Genomic DNA, 15,466 nt, shown 5'->3' with positions numbered 1-15,466 from the left:
GTGTCTTACTTACCTATCTTGTGTATTCAAGTATTTTTGTTTGACTCATCATATACTTGTGTATTGTGTTGGAGCCTAATGCATCTTGATGATATCTTATTTGGCTCTCTTTGAAGTGATTAATGGAACATCCCATTTTGGGGGAGTGATATGCTTTGTGCATCTCTCTTTCTTTAAAATATGTGTACATGGATACCACCACTTAGTATTGATATTGCAAGATTATCTAGTCACTATGTGGTGTGTCATACTCATGAGAAATTCAAATTCTAATGTCCATTAATCATCTCTAGTCGAATTTTTGTTGCCTCTTGTTTTTAGAAGAAATGACTTATCACATTATGGGGGAGTAATATGTTTTGTACATATCACAAGCCTAGAAAATGTGAACATATGAGGTTATGCCACTTAGAGTTGATGCTCTTAATTATCTTGTTCCTAGGTGGCATGTTTGCTCAAACAAGTTCCATTCCTAATAAAAATCTTTTATTACTCATCTTGTGGGTTCTTGTTTGAGTAAGAAATTCTTGGTACGGTTTTTCCTCAAATACATATCTCTATATCTTATTTGGGACACCGATTGCTTCAAGTTATTCTAATCATTGCCGTGCGTGATTGTTTGACTAATTGAAGCTATCAAGAATCTTCATACGTGCATAGTGCTTAATTCTATATACTTATCCTATGCCTTTTATTGTGAAGTTGATCCTTACTATCTTTGTCAATTCACCACCGGAAATTATTTCCAATATACTCATTGTCTTTGACAATTGATAACCTTATATGTGGTTGAATTTATGGATCACCTTCACCTTGATTTGCTTCTTATTGCCTTAGTCTATTTCCAACAAATCCTTGTAGCTCCCATATGTCTTCCTTGTCCCTTTGAAAAATCTTTTGATAAATCCTCTTGATTCATATCAAGTGGTTGTTTTGGAATACATACCTTTTCTTTACGGTACATTGTGTCATTGTGAAAAGTGAGGGTTTGGTTTATTTGTTCGAACCTTGCTCTTTTGGGGAGTTTTTCTATCTCATTCCTTCTTCTATGCTTTATATGTTGAATGAGATAAGATCTTTGAGCATGTTTGCTTTATTTCATCATTTATGCTCAATGGTCTCTTCTTAGTTCATTTGTTGAACTTTGTTGAACAAATCTTTTGTGATTTGCGTCTTTGATATAATTTGGACAACAAATTTGTTTGGTCACACCTTTATGCCTTATTCAATTCTTTTGGTGTTTTGTCCAAAGTATATCTTTCTTGGATCTTTAAAAGTCTTTGTGCGTGCTTATATGTAATTTATTTATATCTATAGCATGCTTTCTTTCTTCGATCCATTATATAGGTTATACTCCATCAAATCCTAAATGGATAAGGTGTGTATGAAATTCAAATTTCATCTAAATATACACATATTAATATGGAGTGTGTCCTATATATTGTGGTTAGACTAACCATGTTGGACCCAATAAGTTTGGGGACCAAGATGTACTTGAATGATGTTTTAGGTATATTGGAGATGCAATGGAGGCTTGTCTCATCTATAAGGAAGGTGTAGTCACCATATGAGTTTTGGAGTCAAGCTAGGATGATCGATGAACTCTTATCTACTACATCAAGCCATTGCTATCTCGGTAACAAGTATCTTATTCATGCATTCTCATATAGCATCCAACCTCTTGTAGGTTGTATCTTGGCATGAAATTATTTATTTCGAAAATATTGCGGTTCTTGAAAAACCCTTTTATAATAAAACTTCTTATTGAACATTTGAGTAATTTGAGAAGATGCATATGATAGGTTCTGTATCATATTTATGATTCACCTATCACAAATATGCCCTCTAGCAATTTATTGCATATCAATTCCTCAAAGAGCTCTTATGTGCAATATTGATGAATTTGTGAAATAAATCCATATTTATGATACTTGTTGCCTTTCTCAAAACATTCCAACTAGCTCTACTTCCCTTATTGTTGGTTGTGATGTTTTTGAGATTTTCTTAGTTGAAGCTCATTCATATACCACTAGTGAAAATTGGAGCCATAGGCTAGATATGCTTTTTAAGCAAATATCCTTTGGTATATTTTATGACTTCATTTTGGATATCTAGTCTTATTTATTTTGTTAACCTCTTGTGTGTGCATGTTTCTTTATGGATCATTTTGTCCACTTTAGAAACTTATATACACAAGAGCGTTAATCCATCACCTTTATATCCTTGTTCTTTGCCAACCATCTTCTTATCCTTTTGATTTTAGTGTTATTGGTAAAGAAGATTTATGAGTGCTTGGTTTATTTGTTTTTCTTCATGCACTCATAACTCGTAATTGTTGGACTCAAGTTGTTCTTGATAAGCATATTCTCTTGATCTTAGTTGTGTTCTAAATGATGTATAGGGAGTGAGGATTCCATGTTTGTGCATATTGTATTCAAATACAAACATTATAAATTATGCACGAACCTTGGGGAGCTTTCTTATTTTATTTAGAGCACTATATCTCTCTTATCATGATATCTTTGTTCGTCCAATTGGATTCTTGATTGCTTGCCTTATTTGTTGAAGCTCACTTCACCATGTTATCTTTATGCAATCTTTGGTCCTCAATATAGTCTGACTTCCTTCAAGTATTCATCATTGGATATGTGCACTTGATTCCACTCAAATTATGAGAAGTGCACACTTTGGGGAGGAACTCACATTATATTGGCCTTCTAACTTTTTCACCCATTTTGACAATCGATGCCAATGGGGGAGAAGTTTAGAGGGTTTAAGGGAATGGTTTTATACTTAAGATTGGTTTGTGCTTAAGTGTTTTTGCCTCTCATGCATTCCATATTTATATGTCTTGCATGGTTGTATATATATAGTGGAAACTATCCCAAAGGTTAATCTTGACAATATATGCAATGAATTCATGTTCATCACACGTGCATACATTGTGGGGGAGTTTTCACTATATATATTGGTTCTACTCACATCTCTTGCATTTGTTGTAGTTGTGTGAGTAGAGCCGGTTTTGATATGGGCTAGTAGCTTTGTGTTACTTGACCATATCAAATACAACCTCTTGTATACAACTTATTCTCGGATAAGTTGCGTACTTGTTTCTAATATTCATTATATAAACCCTCTTATTGTGGTTGTCATCAATTACCAAAATGGGGGAGATTGTAAGGGTACATTGCCCCTATGTGTGGTTTTGGTAATTAATGACAACCCCTATGGACTAATGTTTTCATTGAGTTTATATGAAGGAATATTCCATAGGTACTACTTGCTCTCCATGTGTTGGATTCAAGTATGGATGCCATGAAGATAAATGTATACCTTGTGTATTGGATCAAGAACATCGTATGAGAAGATACAAGGTTGAGTTGGACAAGTTCAAGATGAGTATCTTGAGTGGATCACATGCTTGAAGCTTGTCGTCCATTTGGTGATAATGGACATGTGAAGATGTGCATCAATGGGGCTTTCCCATCATAGTGTATGGGGGAGCATTTGTGAGTCTTCACGAAGCAACATTGGTCAAGTGTGGCATTCCGGCTTGAGTGAAGCTTGAAGAGTTATCATCAAGATCAAGCGGGATGCGCAAGGCAAAGGTATGGCCTTGCTAGGTTTTCCTTTTACCGGTCTCAAGGTGGATGTTGGGAGACCGGATTATAGGATAGATAGCCGCACTATTAAGAGGGGCTTTCGGTTGAGTAACTTGATCACATCGTCTTAGGGAGCTCAATCCTTTGCATACTTTGCATATCCTTATTGCTTCTTGGTGTTTCTCTATGTGAGGTTCTTGAGCTTGTTGCTAGCTTTACAACAAGCCCAAGTTCATCGAAAACGGAGTTCGCATGCATCTTCTATTGCGTTTTCGAGGTTGGGTGATTTTACCGGTTATTCATGATATAAGGTTCTATCCTTTTATATTCATGATAAAATCCCCTCCTACAGTTTCTTGTGTTTGCACTTTCTATTGGATAGCATTTGTTGTTATCTTTCCAACAAAATTGGTTTCATGTTAATCGGAGTTCGGGAGCAATAGTTATTAAAGAAAAGGTAAAAGAAGAAAAAGAAAAAGAAAAGAAAAAGAGGGGGACGGCTGCCCGGTCTCCGACCGGTCGACCGGGCCACACACCGGCCCACCCGGGACAGCCCCGGTTTCCGACCAGCCCACCGGCCCATGCGCCGGCCAGTCCAGCCAGCCCTCCGGTCCGACCGGACCGTGGACGGGCCGCCGTCCCATCCGGCCCAGCGCCCGGCGCCCCACCGGGCCGCCCAGCTGCTCACCCGGCCCGACCGGGGCCTCCTCCGGACCGCGCGCCGCCTCCCTTACGCGCCGCCCACGCGCGGCTGGGGCGCCCGGCTTGCCCCGCCTAGGCCTGGCTGCTCCGAGCGGCCCACGCGCCCCGCCCGGCTGGCAGGCCGGCCTGACCGGACAGGCTACCGGCCTCCTCAGCGCCTGGGCCGGTCGACCGGCTGGGCCGCCGGCTGGGCCACTTTTTGGAGCTTTTTTTTCTGCCCGTTTTTCTGTCTTTTTCCCCCAACAGTTATTTTTCCACTTGGGCTATAAATACCTTTCTTCCACCTTGAGCCCAGGTAGTTCTTCCCCTTTCTTCACCTCCATTGTTGCTCTTGGAAGAACTTGCTCTCCCCTTTGATTCCTCCCATAGTTCTTGCTAATTCTTGAGGGATCTAGGAGAGGAGATCTAAATCTACACTTCCACCAATCCATTTCTTCTCTAAGTGAGGGGAACTCTTGGGATCTAGATCTTGGAGTCTTTGGTTGACTTTCCCCCTTGTTCTTCCTCTCCAATCTCATCCTAGCATTCGTTGCTTTGGTGGGATTTGAGTGTGAAGGACTTGAACACCTCCGGTGTTCTTGCTTTGCATCATTGCATAGTGTTGAGCTCTCCACCACGATTTGTTCGAGTGAGAGACCGTGAGCTTGTTACTCTTGGAGGGTGACCTCCTAGTTGGCTTGGTGATTGGTGCTCCGGTGATCTCTTCAAGAAGATTGTGAAGAGGCCCGGGCTTCTCCTTCGTGGAGCTTGTGAAGTGGTTGTGGAGCTTGCCATCTCCGGAGCGGAGGAAAAGCTAACCATAAGGAAAGGGCCATTATCCTTCGTGGGTGTGGTTCGGAGAATAGGGTGAGCCTTCGTGGCGCGGGGAATCCTTCGTGGGACCTCCACTCCTCCAAACGTGACGTACCTTGTTGCAAAGCAAGGGAACACGGGAATACATCCTCGTCTCCGCGTGCCTCGGTTATTTCTATACCCGAGCTCTCTTTCCTTGTGATAGCCATCGTGCTTGAAGTACATATATCTTGCTATCACTTGTGCTACATATATCTTGTGCCTATCTTGCTTAGCTCTAGTTGCTATTGTTACACTTAGTTGAGCTTAGCATATTTAGGGTTTGTGCTTGTAAACTAAACGATAGTTTAATTCCGCATTCATACAAGACAAATCCGCAAGAGTTTGTAATTGCCTATTCACCCCCCCCCTCTAGGCGACATCTCGATCTTTCAATTACCCATAAGATCTATATTCTTAACCTCAATGTTGTAAACATCTAGCCCTCCTTGATATTTTGGGTGGCAAACAACTCCATTTAGTAAGCCGGTATTTCTTCTTCTCACTATCTTCTTGCCAAAATAATATTGTTCGGAAATGACCCAATCGAGTGTAAGACTCATTTGGGTAACTAGGAGAAGGAAATCATATACGACACCATATTTGTAAGTATTGAACCAATGAGAACCAATCTTCCACCATGAGATAGTAGTTTTCCTTTCCATCTACTAATCCATTTTTGAAGTCTTTCCTCGGCGTGTTTCCATTCAGCCATTGTACGCCTCCGAAAATGAATCGAAATGCCTAAATAGCTAATTGGAAATTGACCAAATCCACAACCAAAAATCTTGGCATAGAGATCAGCCTCGTCTTGGGATTTATTAAAGCAAAACAACTTACTTTTATGGAACTTATTTCAGACAATATAATTGCTCGAACGCTCACGGTATTAATTTTAGGTTTCTCGCTTTTGTAAGGTCATGTTCCATAAAGAGAATCGTGTCATCGGCGTACTGATGAATAGATAGACCACCATAAAAAGATAAGGGACTACCCCTTCAATTTGTTCATCGGTTTTTGCACGCTCATTGATTATTGCTAACATATCAACCACTATATTAAATAGTATTGGTGATAATGGATCGCCTTGTCGTAAAGTTTTTTCATCTGGACCAATGCCACCATTGACTTTGATAGCTACACTTACTCTAAAAATAAAGCTATATTGGGCTACTCGTCAGAAAAACATTTCATTCTGGGCACTTATTGAAGGAAATACCACTTTACTTTATCATAGATTTTTTCAAAATCTATCTTTAAGATTACGTCATTCATCTTTTTTCGATATAACTCGTGGACTGTGTCGTGCAAGGTTACCACTCCATCTAGAATATATCTTCCTTGCATGAATGGAACTAAGTTGGGAGAGCCACATGATCAGCCATCGAATCAAGCCTAGTAGTAGCAACTTTCGTAAATATCTAAATGCAAATTTTAAGAAGGCGGATCACTCTGTATTGTTGAATCCTTTATGCTTCATTAACCCTTTGTAATAAAATAATCTCACCAAAATTTAGGCAAAAAAGCTCAGGTTGTCCCACATGTAGAGCACCAAAAAGCTCCATTAGTCTCCCTTGGTAATCTTCTAGAAATTCTGATATAGCTCATCTGAAAAACCATCCGGAAATGGCGCTTTATTGTGTTCCATTTGGAAGGTTGTTTTATTTACTTCCTCCTCGGAATACGGAGAAGTAGTCGGGTTTCATCCATCAAGAATTTACTATCCTCTAGATTCCCGAACAAACATTTATAATAATTGGTTATATAATATTTGAGTTGCTCATCTCCTTCCATTGCACCCTCATCTTGTACAAGATAATGAATTAATTTCTTCATGTGGTTACCATTTGCAACACTATGAAAGTATCTCGTATTCAAATGTCCTTCTAAAATAAACTAAGCGTTTGATTGCTGGTACCACTTGAGTTCCTCTTCGCACAAGAGTCCATCTATCTGAGCATCAGATTGAATTTTATATTTAATATCTTGCTTCGTTAGCGGTCTCACTTATGCGATCGCTTCAATATCATCAATAGTCGATGAGAAGCGGTGTTTCTCATTTTTCTAACAACTCAGTCATGTGTCTAGCCCATCCAACAAGGTATCTACGCATAGCGCGTAATTTATTATTCCACCTTAGGATTGGGTTATGACCAATGATAGGATTCTCCCATACCTTTTTCACCAGATCAGAAAAGCCATCATGATGCAGCCATCCAAGTTTAAATATGAACGGATGATTGCATGGCGGTCTAGGATTTCCGGTGGTGAATAATATAGGAGTCTGGTCCAACAAAGTCTCTATACGTGGTAGGGCTCGTACGTGACCATTGGGTATTTAGAGTCCCGATCTAATACCATTAGTACGCGGTCCAATTTCTTATATGTCGGTTCCGAGAGACTGTTCGCCCAAGTAAATTATCTCCTGACCATTGCAGCTTTTTTTAAATCTAAACTGTCAATTACAACATTAAATAAAAAATACCAATGATTGTTAAATTTGCCTTTACTATTCTTATGAGGGAATCTTAGCAAATTAGAATCACCTCCTATAAAAATAGGATATGGATTATCTTTTGCCAGATTGACCAACTCTTGAAAAAAAGGCAGGCTTAAACTTATCCTTGACTGCTCCATACACAACGACCAAACTCCATGTGAAACTGTGAGCCCTATTACGGATACGGGGTTTTATATGAAACTCATCACCCGAATAAGCCAACACATCCATGGTGTTTGTCCTGACGTTGAGTAGTAAACCACCAGAACAGTTGCGCGATAGACAGAAAACCCAAGTAAAGTCGGTCCCACTTGAAAGGAAGTTAAGGAGACTTGTCGAGTAATCTTGTCTACCCGTTTCCAGAAGAGCAACAAAATCCAAACCATGTTCTCAAATACAATCAGCAATATGCAAGTGTTTCCCTAAGTCCCGAAGACCTCTGCTATTCGCAAATATGGCATTCATTTGGAAACAATTGTGGGGATTTTGACAACTTATAGCATTCTTATTAGGACTACAAATTTTCTTTGTGAAGGAAGACTTAGATTTCATGTTCGATGCTTTGAGGTCACAAACTGAACCAAACATCGCCTCATCTAAGCCAACCTTAGATACCTCACCTACCAAATGCGAAAGGAGTTGACCATTAGTATTAGCATGCAGCTCATTAGTATTAGCATGCAGCTCGTCATCAACTTCTGTAAGGGTGGTATCCGAGTTACTCAAAACTTCACGAGTGATTTTTAAACGATCAAACTCCATATATCTCAGTGCATTAGTTGACACAACTATATGTTTCTCCAAACTACCCAAAGAACACCTACACTATTTAACTTTGCAGAAATATGTGGTGTAGAGAAAGACAAAACAAGATTTAGAAGATTTATATATACCTGAAGAGTTAAGGTTGGCTAATAGCTTTACGATGCATAGCCTTGGCCATGGCGTCATCATCCGCCGCAGAGGCCCCATCATTCCTGACCACATGTCGAGAGTTGCGTCGTGACGGTGTCACGGAGCATGGCTGTTGCGTGGGTGTGACGACACGGGAGGGTGATGTCGGAGTAGATATCCGGATGTGTCGCGAGCATTGAAGGAGAGCGGGGCTAGGCTGCATGTTGCATGTACCTAGACGAAGCAGAGGCTGACGAGTGAGTGAGACATGGAAAATGATGATAGTTTTCGTGTGTGCAATTTTATCATAGGGCTGACCTCTAGCTTTCTTCGTGTTCATCTTTTAATTAAGTCCTACCATATAACTCTACCGGCATTTGCCCCGGTTTTCTCTTAATGAAACGAAGCAGCGTCGCTATCTTTCCTCAAGAAAAATTTATGGTAGTTGGCTCAACCCATCAACCACACAATGTCACACTTGGTTTTTTTCGATAAAACACGCTATATTACTTAAGAGGTTTAAGTATTACACCCAGTCTCTACATAACATGGATGCACACAACCACACACATAAAACCAAGCAACTACAAAGGATTATGACAAGTCTGAAAGAAAAAACACAGATGGACGAACTCTAAAGTGGTGTAAACCCAATCCTCAAATTACGCTCTCATCCATGTTGAGAAAAATATCCCTTACCATATCTACCAATCATGTAAATACCTTCATAAATAGGTGATGTGGCATAGTTCTAGTTCGCTGCTAGACAAAGCGAGAACACGCAATTGTGATGCCAACTCCTGCGCTCCCAAAGTTATAGATATTGGGCCAATGCTTGGGTAGAGGTATGATCCATTGCAGGTGTACACAAGGCGTGGACAAAAAGTTCACATAAAGATTCCTCCAAGTTCTAGATAAACCACTAGACAAAATATACAACTGCCTGCCTGCTGCCTGGGGATACATTCACAAAATTGGATGGGTACGCATGACACACCCATTATCTTGAGGATAAGTTCTTGGCGCAGCTCATTTGAAGAGCATCTTGAGCTGCTCAATGCGAGAGCTGCGGACCTCCTCGTCCGTCAGTGCCCCGGAGATCATCCACTGCTTGCGCGCCTGCACCTGCTGCATCCGCTCCTCCACGGTATCCTTAAACAAGAAGGGCAAGAGCTATGAGTTCTGTCTGTTACCTGCAGGTGCATATGCATCTCAAAATGATTTCAGATTTTAATTACTACCTTGACGATGAATCGCCTGACTTGGACCACTCTCTTCTGCCCGATGCGGTGGATCCGCATGATAGCCTGCTCCTCCACTGCAGGATTCCACCACGGATCCTATATCAACACAGAAATTGTTAGCAAGACCAATTAGCTCACGGATGATATAGTGGAGCCTTTTGGGTTTTATGTAGTTCTCTGAATGAATTGACACAGTACTGGAGACTTACCATGAGAAAGACATTGGAGGCAGCAGTTAGATTCAGGCCTACTCCTCCAGCTTTGAGTGACATCAGTAGCACCTGTTTCCAGACCCAAGTGATCAACAAATGTGATGATTCAGAACTAGTAATTTCTCGAAACAAAAATAAACATACCAGCTTGTCCTGGCTTTCACTGAACTCCTTGAGAACCTTCTCCCTGTGCTTCTGGCTCAGCTTCCCATCAAACCTCAAGAACTTGATCCCTTTCTGCTCGAAGGGGATCTCCAGGAGATCAAAGAAGGAAGTGAACTGGCTGAACACAATGCTCTTCTCCCTCTTCTTCCCAAGCTCCTCCAGGGTCATGATGAGCTTCGCCACCTTGCACGAATCCTTCCAGTTGTTCTTGGCATCAACCTCGTAGCGGCACTGGCCAGGCAGATTGATCAGATCAGCCTTTGTTATGGGGCTCCGGCACAGCGGGCATGGGCCCCCAGCTGGCGTCGTCCAGCTAGAAAGAAGGCACTCGCGGCACATCCGGTGTGCGCAAGGCGTGAGCACAGGATCATCAGAAGTTGACTCGAGGCAGATAGGGCACTCAGCAGTCGCACCCTGGCGGATTTCTTCAACAACCTCCTCTACATATGCCCGTGATGGTACTATGGCAAGCCGTCCTGGATCACTCTGTACCCCTTCAAGGAACCGTTGTGCTAGCTCATCAAGGTCTGTGTACTTCTTGGTATCAGCTTTGCTGCACATTATGAATTTGGTAAAGAAATTAGAGGATGTGACAATGAAATGCAAGGCAGCAGTTTTGTTGCAATGAATGGCTAACCTGATGACTAGGAAAGGGTGATCACAGCACTGCCTTAGCCGAAGAAGCAGCTCAAGAATATTAGCAAAGTTACTAAGAACATTGCCTTGTGCGACAAACTTGTCAAATTGAACCTGTTGGAAACATCATTTTGAGTTAAATCTCAACAAGAACAAGGATTCTCTAACTTGCATCTTTCCTTGGTAACTAAACAAAAAAAAACTTAAGACATCCAAGTACATACCTTTGATCTCCTGAAAAGCGCTTCATAAAAATCACGTTCCTCAACAGTTTGTTCACATTCCACAACCTCAATATGAGCCGGTGGGAGCACCAGTATGGGACTGAAACAAGCATCAAAACCATGCGGTCAACATACTTCTAAGATGCAAAAGGCATGATATGCATATTTATGCAATTAAAAACACAAAAATACAAAGCAAGAAAATGCATACTTTCCCATCTTGTCCTTTGTTTCCTTGGTCCTCCTCAGCATGAGCGGCCTGAGAATAGCTTTGACAAGTTTCAGTCCCCTCTCGTCGCCATTCTCATAAGGTCTCTGAATCAGCTTCTGCCACCTAGAGAAAAAACAAGACAGCTTACAAATGAGGGTTTTCAAATTTTCAACAACAAATATATGAATTGAGCGGTCTAACAAAGCCATACCAATTTGCATTACACCATGGCTCAACATGTAGGAAGCAAAGAAGACTGTAAAGGTCTTCCAAATTATTCTGCAGCAAATGCAATCATGGTAAGATAATAAAATGTCATCATTACAACCTAGCAATCATAGAAACTAGGAAAGATGGATAATAGTTTCCACAAGCAAACAGACCTGCAATGGTGTGCCAGTAAGGCACCATCTGCACTGTGAGGATAATAAGTATGCCGCTTGGGCCGCTTTGGTTTTGGGAGATTTGATCATATGCGCTTCATCAAGCACAACTCTATGCCAATCTATCATGTGAAAGACACTGCTGCCATCCTGTGAAGATGCAATTTTCATTAGCAAAATTATGCTAGGCATGTTTCATACAAAAACAATGGTTTTGAAACAAGATAAAAGCTCAGTGGCAAACTCTTACAGCTTTATGAGCTGCTTGAAGAACACCGTAGGTTGTTAGGACTATGCTATGCTCAGCCAACAATCTGAGGTCACTATTTCTATTACCACCATAGTATACACACACAGAAAGAGCATCTGGCGCTGAATGTGCCTCCAATTCATCCTGCAAGGGAAGTGTGACCACATTATTTACTTATCTTGCATGATGAAAAAAATATTGCATGCAAACAAAAGTTGCATGAATGCATCTATAAGAAAAATGGTATAAAATTAACATCCAACACTGCCATTGAGCTATTATAACATTGACAGCATGAGTGCAAGCCAAAAGAAACTGCTTACCTTCCATTGACCCAGTAATGCCATTGGGCATACAATAAGGGTGCCACCTCGTATAGAGGGGGTCGAAGCACTTGTTCTAGTACCACGACCACTTACAGGTCTTGTATCCCTTTCTATGTAATCAGAATGCTCTCCCCTTGGATCTGAGAGTATCAGGGCAATAGTCATGACAGTTTTGCCAAGACCCATTGCATCTGCCAGTATCTACAAAGACATGGATAATACATAAATACATAAATACTCCCTCATGGTAATACCTCAAAACTATTACCAATTAGGCAAGCGGAGGCACTGTAACCATATAATAATATCATAACATATTTTTTCAAAAAACATTTCAAAGCTCTAAGTTTTTCAAAATTGTAACAATTGTCTCACTAAACATGCACAAACATTTGCGACACCCCTCTGTTAGACAACTAGATATAGATGTAACAACCAAGCATGATGACAGGCACTGATCCTTTCAACTAAAGGCAATCTTATCTACTTATTGTTTTGCTTTTATATTATATCACAGGTAAATTTGAAAAACTATTAGCAAATCTGTTTCTAAGAAACATGAACCAAGGAACATGGTGCAACAGTGTTTTCAATATACCCTAAACCAGGCACAAACATGAGCAACCTTCATAAATGACTTACCCCTCCTCGTGTAGTCCGACTTAAACTTGGAAACTTGGTTGTCGCTTCACCAGAGAAAACATTAATGTACACTGCAGGAGCCCTCCTGGAAAGACATGTAAAAAATGTCAGTTATTAGCTCTGACCTTTACCAAAATTATTCTCAGTTATACAAATAATAACACTGAAAAAAACATACTTGTCAGCGATACTGTAGGCACTAAAACAGGGATCAATAGTTTTTTTTGCTTCATCATCAAGACGTCCCTTCTCCAATTCAGACATCCAGAAGAGAGCCTCTTTCTGGTAAGGTTTGAGAACTGAAACAAGAGTATGTGGTGGCTCTGCTTCCTATTTTGCCCAGAATACACCAAATATAAAAAAAGGTACATTACTTTCCATGCAAATAATACAGTGTAATTAAGAGAGAAAACAGAAGTGCACTTCAAATGTTACCTTCAAGTCATATGTTTCAGCTGTGCCAATAATTTTGTTCAAAGCTGCTTCCGAAATAGCCTGCTCATCAGCACCTTGCTCCGGATAAGTTTGGCCAGCTGTGCGATGTGTTTCAAGTCCAACAATAGGAGTGGATTCATCATCTCCATTAGCATCACCCTGGTTTACATGTCAACAAAAATTAACATGAGCAGGCATTTAAGACAAACATAAAAACCCAAAAAAAGAATGCCAAGTAAATAGTAGTATTCTTAAAGGAGCTACAAATATTGTTGCGTGGATAGAATGAGTGCACCATTATTACAATATTTAATTGCATACTTTCTCTAAGACAGATGTTACAGATACATATGCAGAACAATTGGGAATAGTAACACAGCAAGAGGATTTTTTTTGGCTCACCCTCAGATTCCATGGTCGCTTTCTTGTTAGCTCATCAAGAATGAAATCAGCCTACATGACAAAGACCAGCATGTAAACAGAATCAGTCATTCCACCAGGAACACTACAAGAACTGCAAGGTTGAAGGAATTTACTTAAAATATACCTTGATAGATTCCCTTAGCTTGAGTAATTTGAAGAGGGCATGGAGAGGGTTATCTGAATAATCAACATTCGCAGGAGCAAGCTGGCTTAAGGACGAGTTGTCCCCTTCGGTGAACACGGACTTGTGGATGTAGAAGCTGTATGAACAGCATTTAGCATTAAACACAGTCGAGCAGACAAAAGTGTGTAATGCAACACACGCTAAACACAGATTAAATCAGCAATGCAACTTATATGATCATCGATGGTTACCTGACATAGAGCAAAACATCCTGCATCAGCCTCAGTTCCACGGTCGGAAACACGATCTTTCCCTGGATCTTGACCTTGGAAGAGTTCACCAGTGGGACGAGACACTTTGTCCACTCTGGCGACAGCTTCCCAACCTACAACAAAACCGTGCGAATTAGCACAAGATTGTAATAATTTTGGACACAAAGATATCTGTACCGGTTACAGTCATGGTCAGATAATTTTACGCAGCAACTCACCTCTCCAGCGCGCTTGGTGGAGAAGCGAACAATCTGCGCCAGTGCGGCCGCCTTCTTGACGGACACCTTGACACCGCCATGGACGCGGCCGTAGGACGGGAAGGCGAAGTGGACGATCTCGCCGGCGTCCAACGCCCTCCTCCCGCTGTGCGTGGAGAGGCCAGTGACGTAGGACTTGTCGACGAGGAACCAGTCGCTCTCCGGCGGGAAGTCGCCGAACTCGGCCTCCGGCGGCGCCACGACCATCTTCCAGTCGGTCGACGGCGGGGCCGCGATGGCCTTCGCCCGCCGCGGCGCCGGGGTCGGCGGTGGCGGGCGGTACATCTGCGCGGCCTCCTGCGGCGGGATGGCCCGGATGGGCCGCGGGTTGAGGTACGGCAGCGGGTGCGTGGCCGTGAGGTCGACCGCGTCCTCCTCCCGAGCCCGCTTCTTCGATCTCGGCGGCGCGGCCGGCGCGTCGTCGTTGTCGTCGATGTCCATCCTCGCCGCCCGCGGCACGAGGCTTATACCGCAGTCGCCGGCGGGGCGAAGGCGGCTGGTAACCTCGTCCTCGTCGTCATCCTTGACGCGGCGCGGCGGCGGCGGCAGCAAAGGCGCTGCTTTAGCGTGCGGCGAGCCGTCGGCGTGCTTCTTCTTGACATCCTGGACGGCCTCGGCCTTCACCTTGGCTGGAGGCGTCGGGGTGGCGGCGACGACGTCGCGCTCCGCCTTGACGCGGGCTAGCTCGGCGTCAAGGAACGCGTCGATGGCGCGGTCGGCGTCTCCGTCGTCGGAGGGGTCGGCGACGGCGTCGCCGTCGAGGAGGGCGTTGATGGCGCGCTCGGCGTTGCCGCCGCAGCGGGCGAGCGCGGCGAGGACGTCGGCCGCCGGGAGGCGCGCGCCGAGCACCGCGCGGACGGCGGCGATCTCGGCGGCGAAGAGGACGGCCTGGTCTGGGGACTCCTGCCAGTCGCCGTCGTCGCACGTCATGACGGCGGCCGGCGGCGCGGACGCGAGTGTGACTGGTGTCCCGCAACGGCGGTGAATGGCAGGGGATTTGGGTGGGCGGTGGAGGAGGAGAGGGAATTGGATTGAGGTGGAACGGCGGCGGTTTGGGGGCGAGGTTTTATGGGGATTTCTTTTTGGCGCGAATGGGTTTGGCGGGGGAGGGAAAGTAAAATTTAAGGAGAAAA

The 15,466-nt window shown here is 42.9% G+C and overlaps 1 protein-coding gene across 1 annotated transcript; it reads right to left on the bottom strand.

Annotated features, from left to right (window-relative positions):
* Nucleotides 1–9,558: 9,558 nt before the first annotated feature.
* LOC124682973 (DNA repair protein RAD5B) lies at nt 9,559–14,540 on the bottom strand. Its single transcript, XM_047217566.1, has 18 exons — nt 14,295–14,540; nt 14,056–14,189; nt 13,805–13,940; nt 13,660–13,710; nt 13,258–13,416; nt 13,001–13,152; nt 12,823–12,907; nt 12,178–12,381; nt 11,855–11,998; nt 11,605–11,754; nt 11,433–11,500; nt 11,222–11,344; nt 11,011–11,110; nt 10,788–10,900; nt 10,130–10,703; nt 9,983–10,054; nt 9,771–9,869; nt 9,559–9,681 (listed from the first exon to the last, which is right to left on the bottom strand). The coding sequence occupies exons 1-18, from the start codon at nt 14,538–14,540 to the stop codon at nt 9,559–9,561; spliced, it is 2,733 nt and encodes a 910-aa protein (XP_047073522.1).
* Between the last annotated feature and the right edge of the window lie 926 nt (nt 14,541–15,466).

This window comes from Lolium rigidum, chromosome 1, assembly GCF_022539505.1.
Source record: "Lolium rigidum isolate FL_2022 chromosome 1, APGP_CSIRO_Lrig_0.1, whole genome shotgun sequence".
Classification (NCBI taxonomy): domain Eukaryota; kingdom Viridiplantae; phylum Streptophyta; class Magnoliopsida; order Poales; family Poaceae; genus Lolium; species Lolium rigidum.
The sequence above is the reverse complement of the archived record's forward strand: the minus strand, read 5'-3'. Positions and strand labels throughout refer to the sequence as shown.

Excerpts from the sequence above, each read along its gene's own strand:
- LOC124682973 (XM_047217566.1), bottom strand. The coding sequence starts at position 14,540 with ATGGTCGTGGCGCCGCCGGAGGCCGAGTTCGGCGACTTCCCGCCGGAG. Across the intron at positions 11,755-11,854 it reads TTCAAGCAGCTCATAAAGCT|GATGGCAGCAGTGTCTTTCA; the intron begins GTAAGAGTTTGC and ends GCATCTTCACAG. Across the intron at positions 10,901-11,010 it reads CGCTTTTCAGGAGATCAAAG|GTTCAATTTGACAAGTTTGT; the intron begins GTATGTACTTGG and ends TGTTTCCAACAG.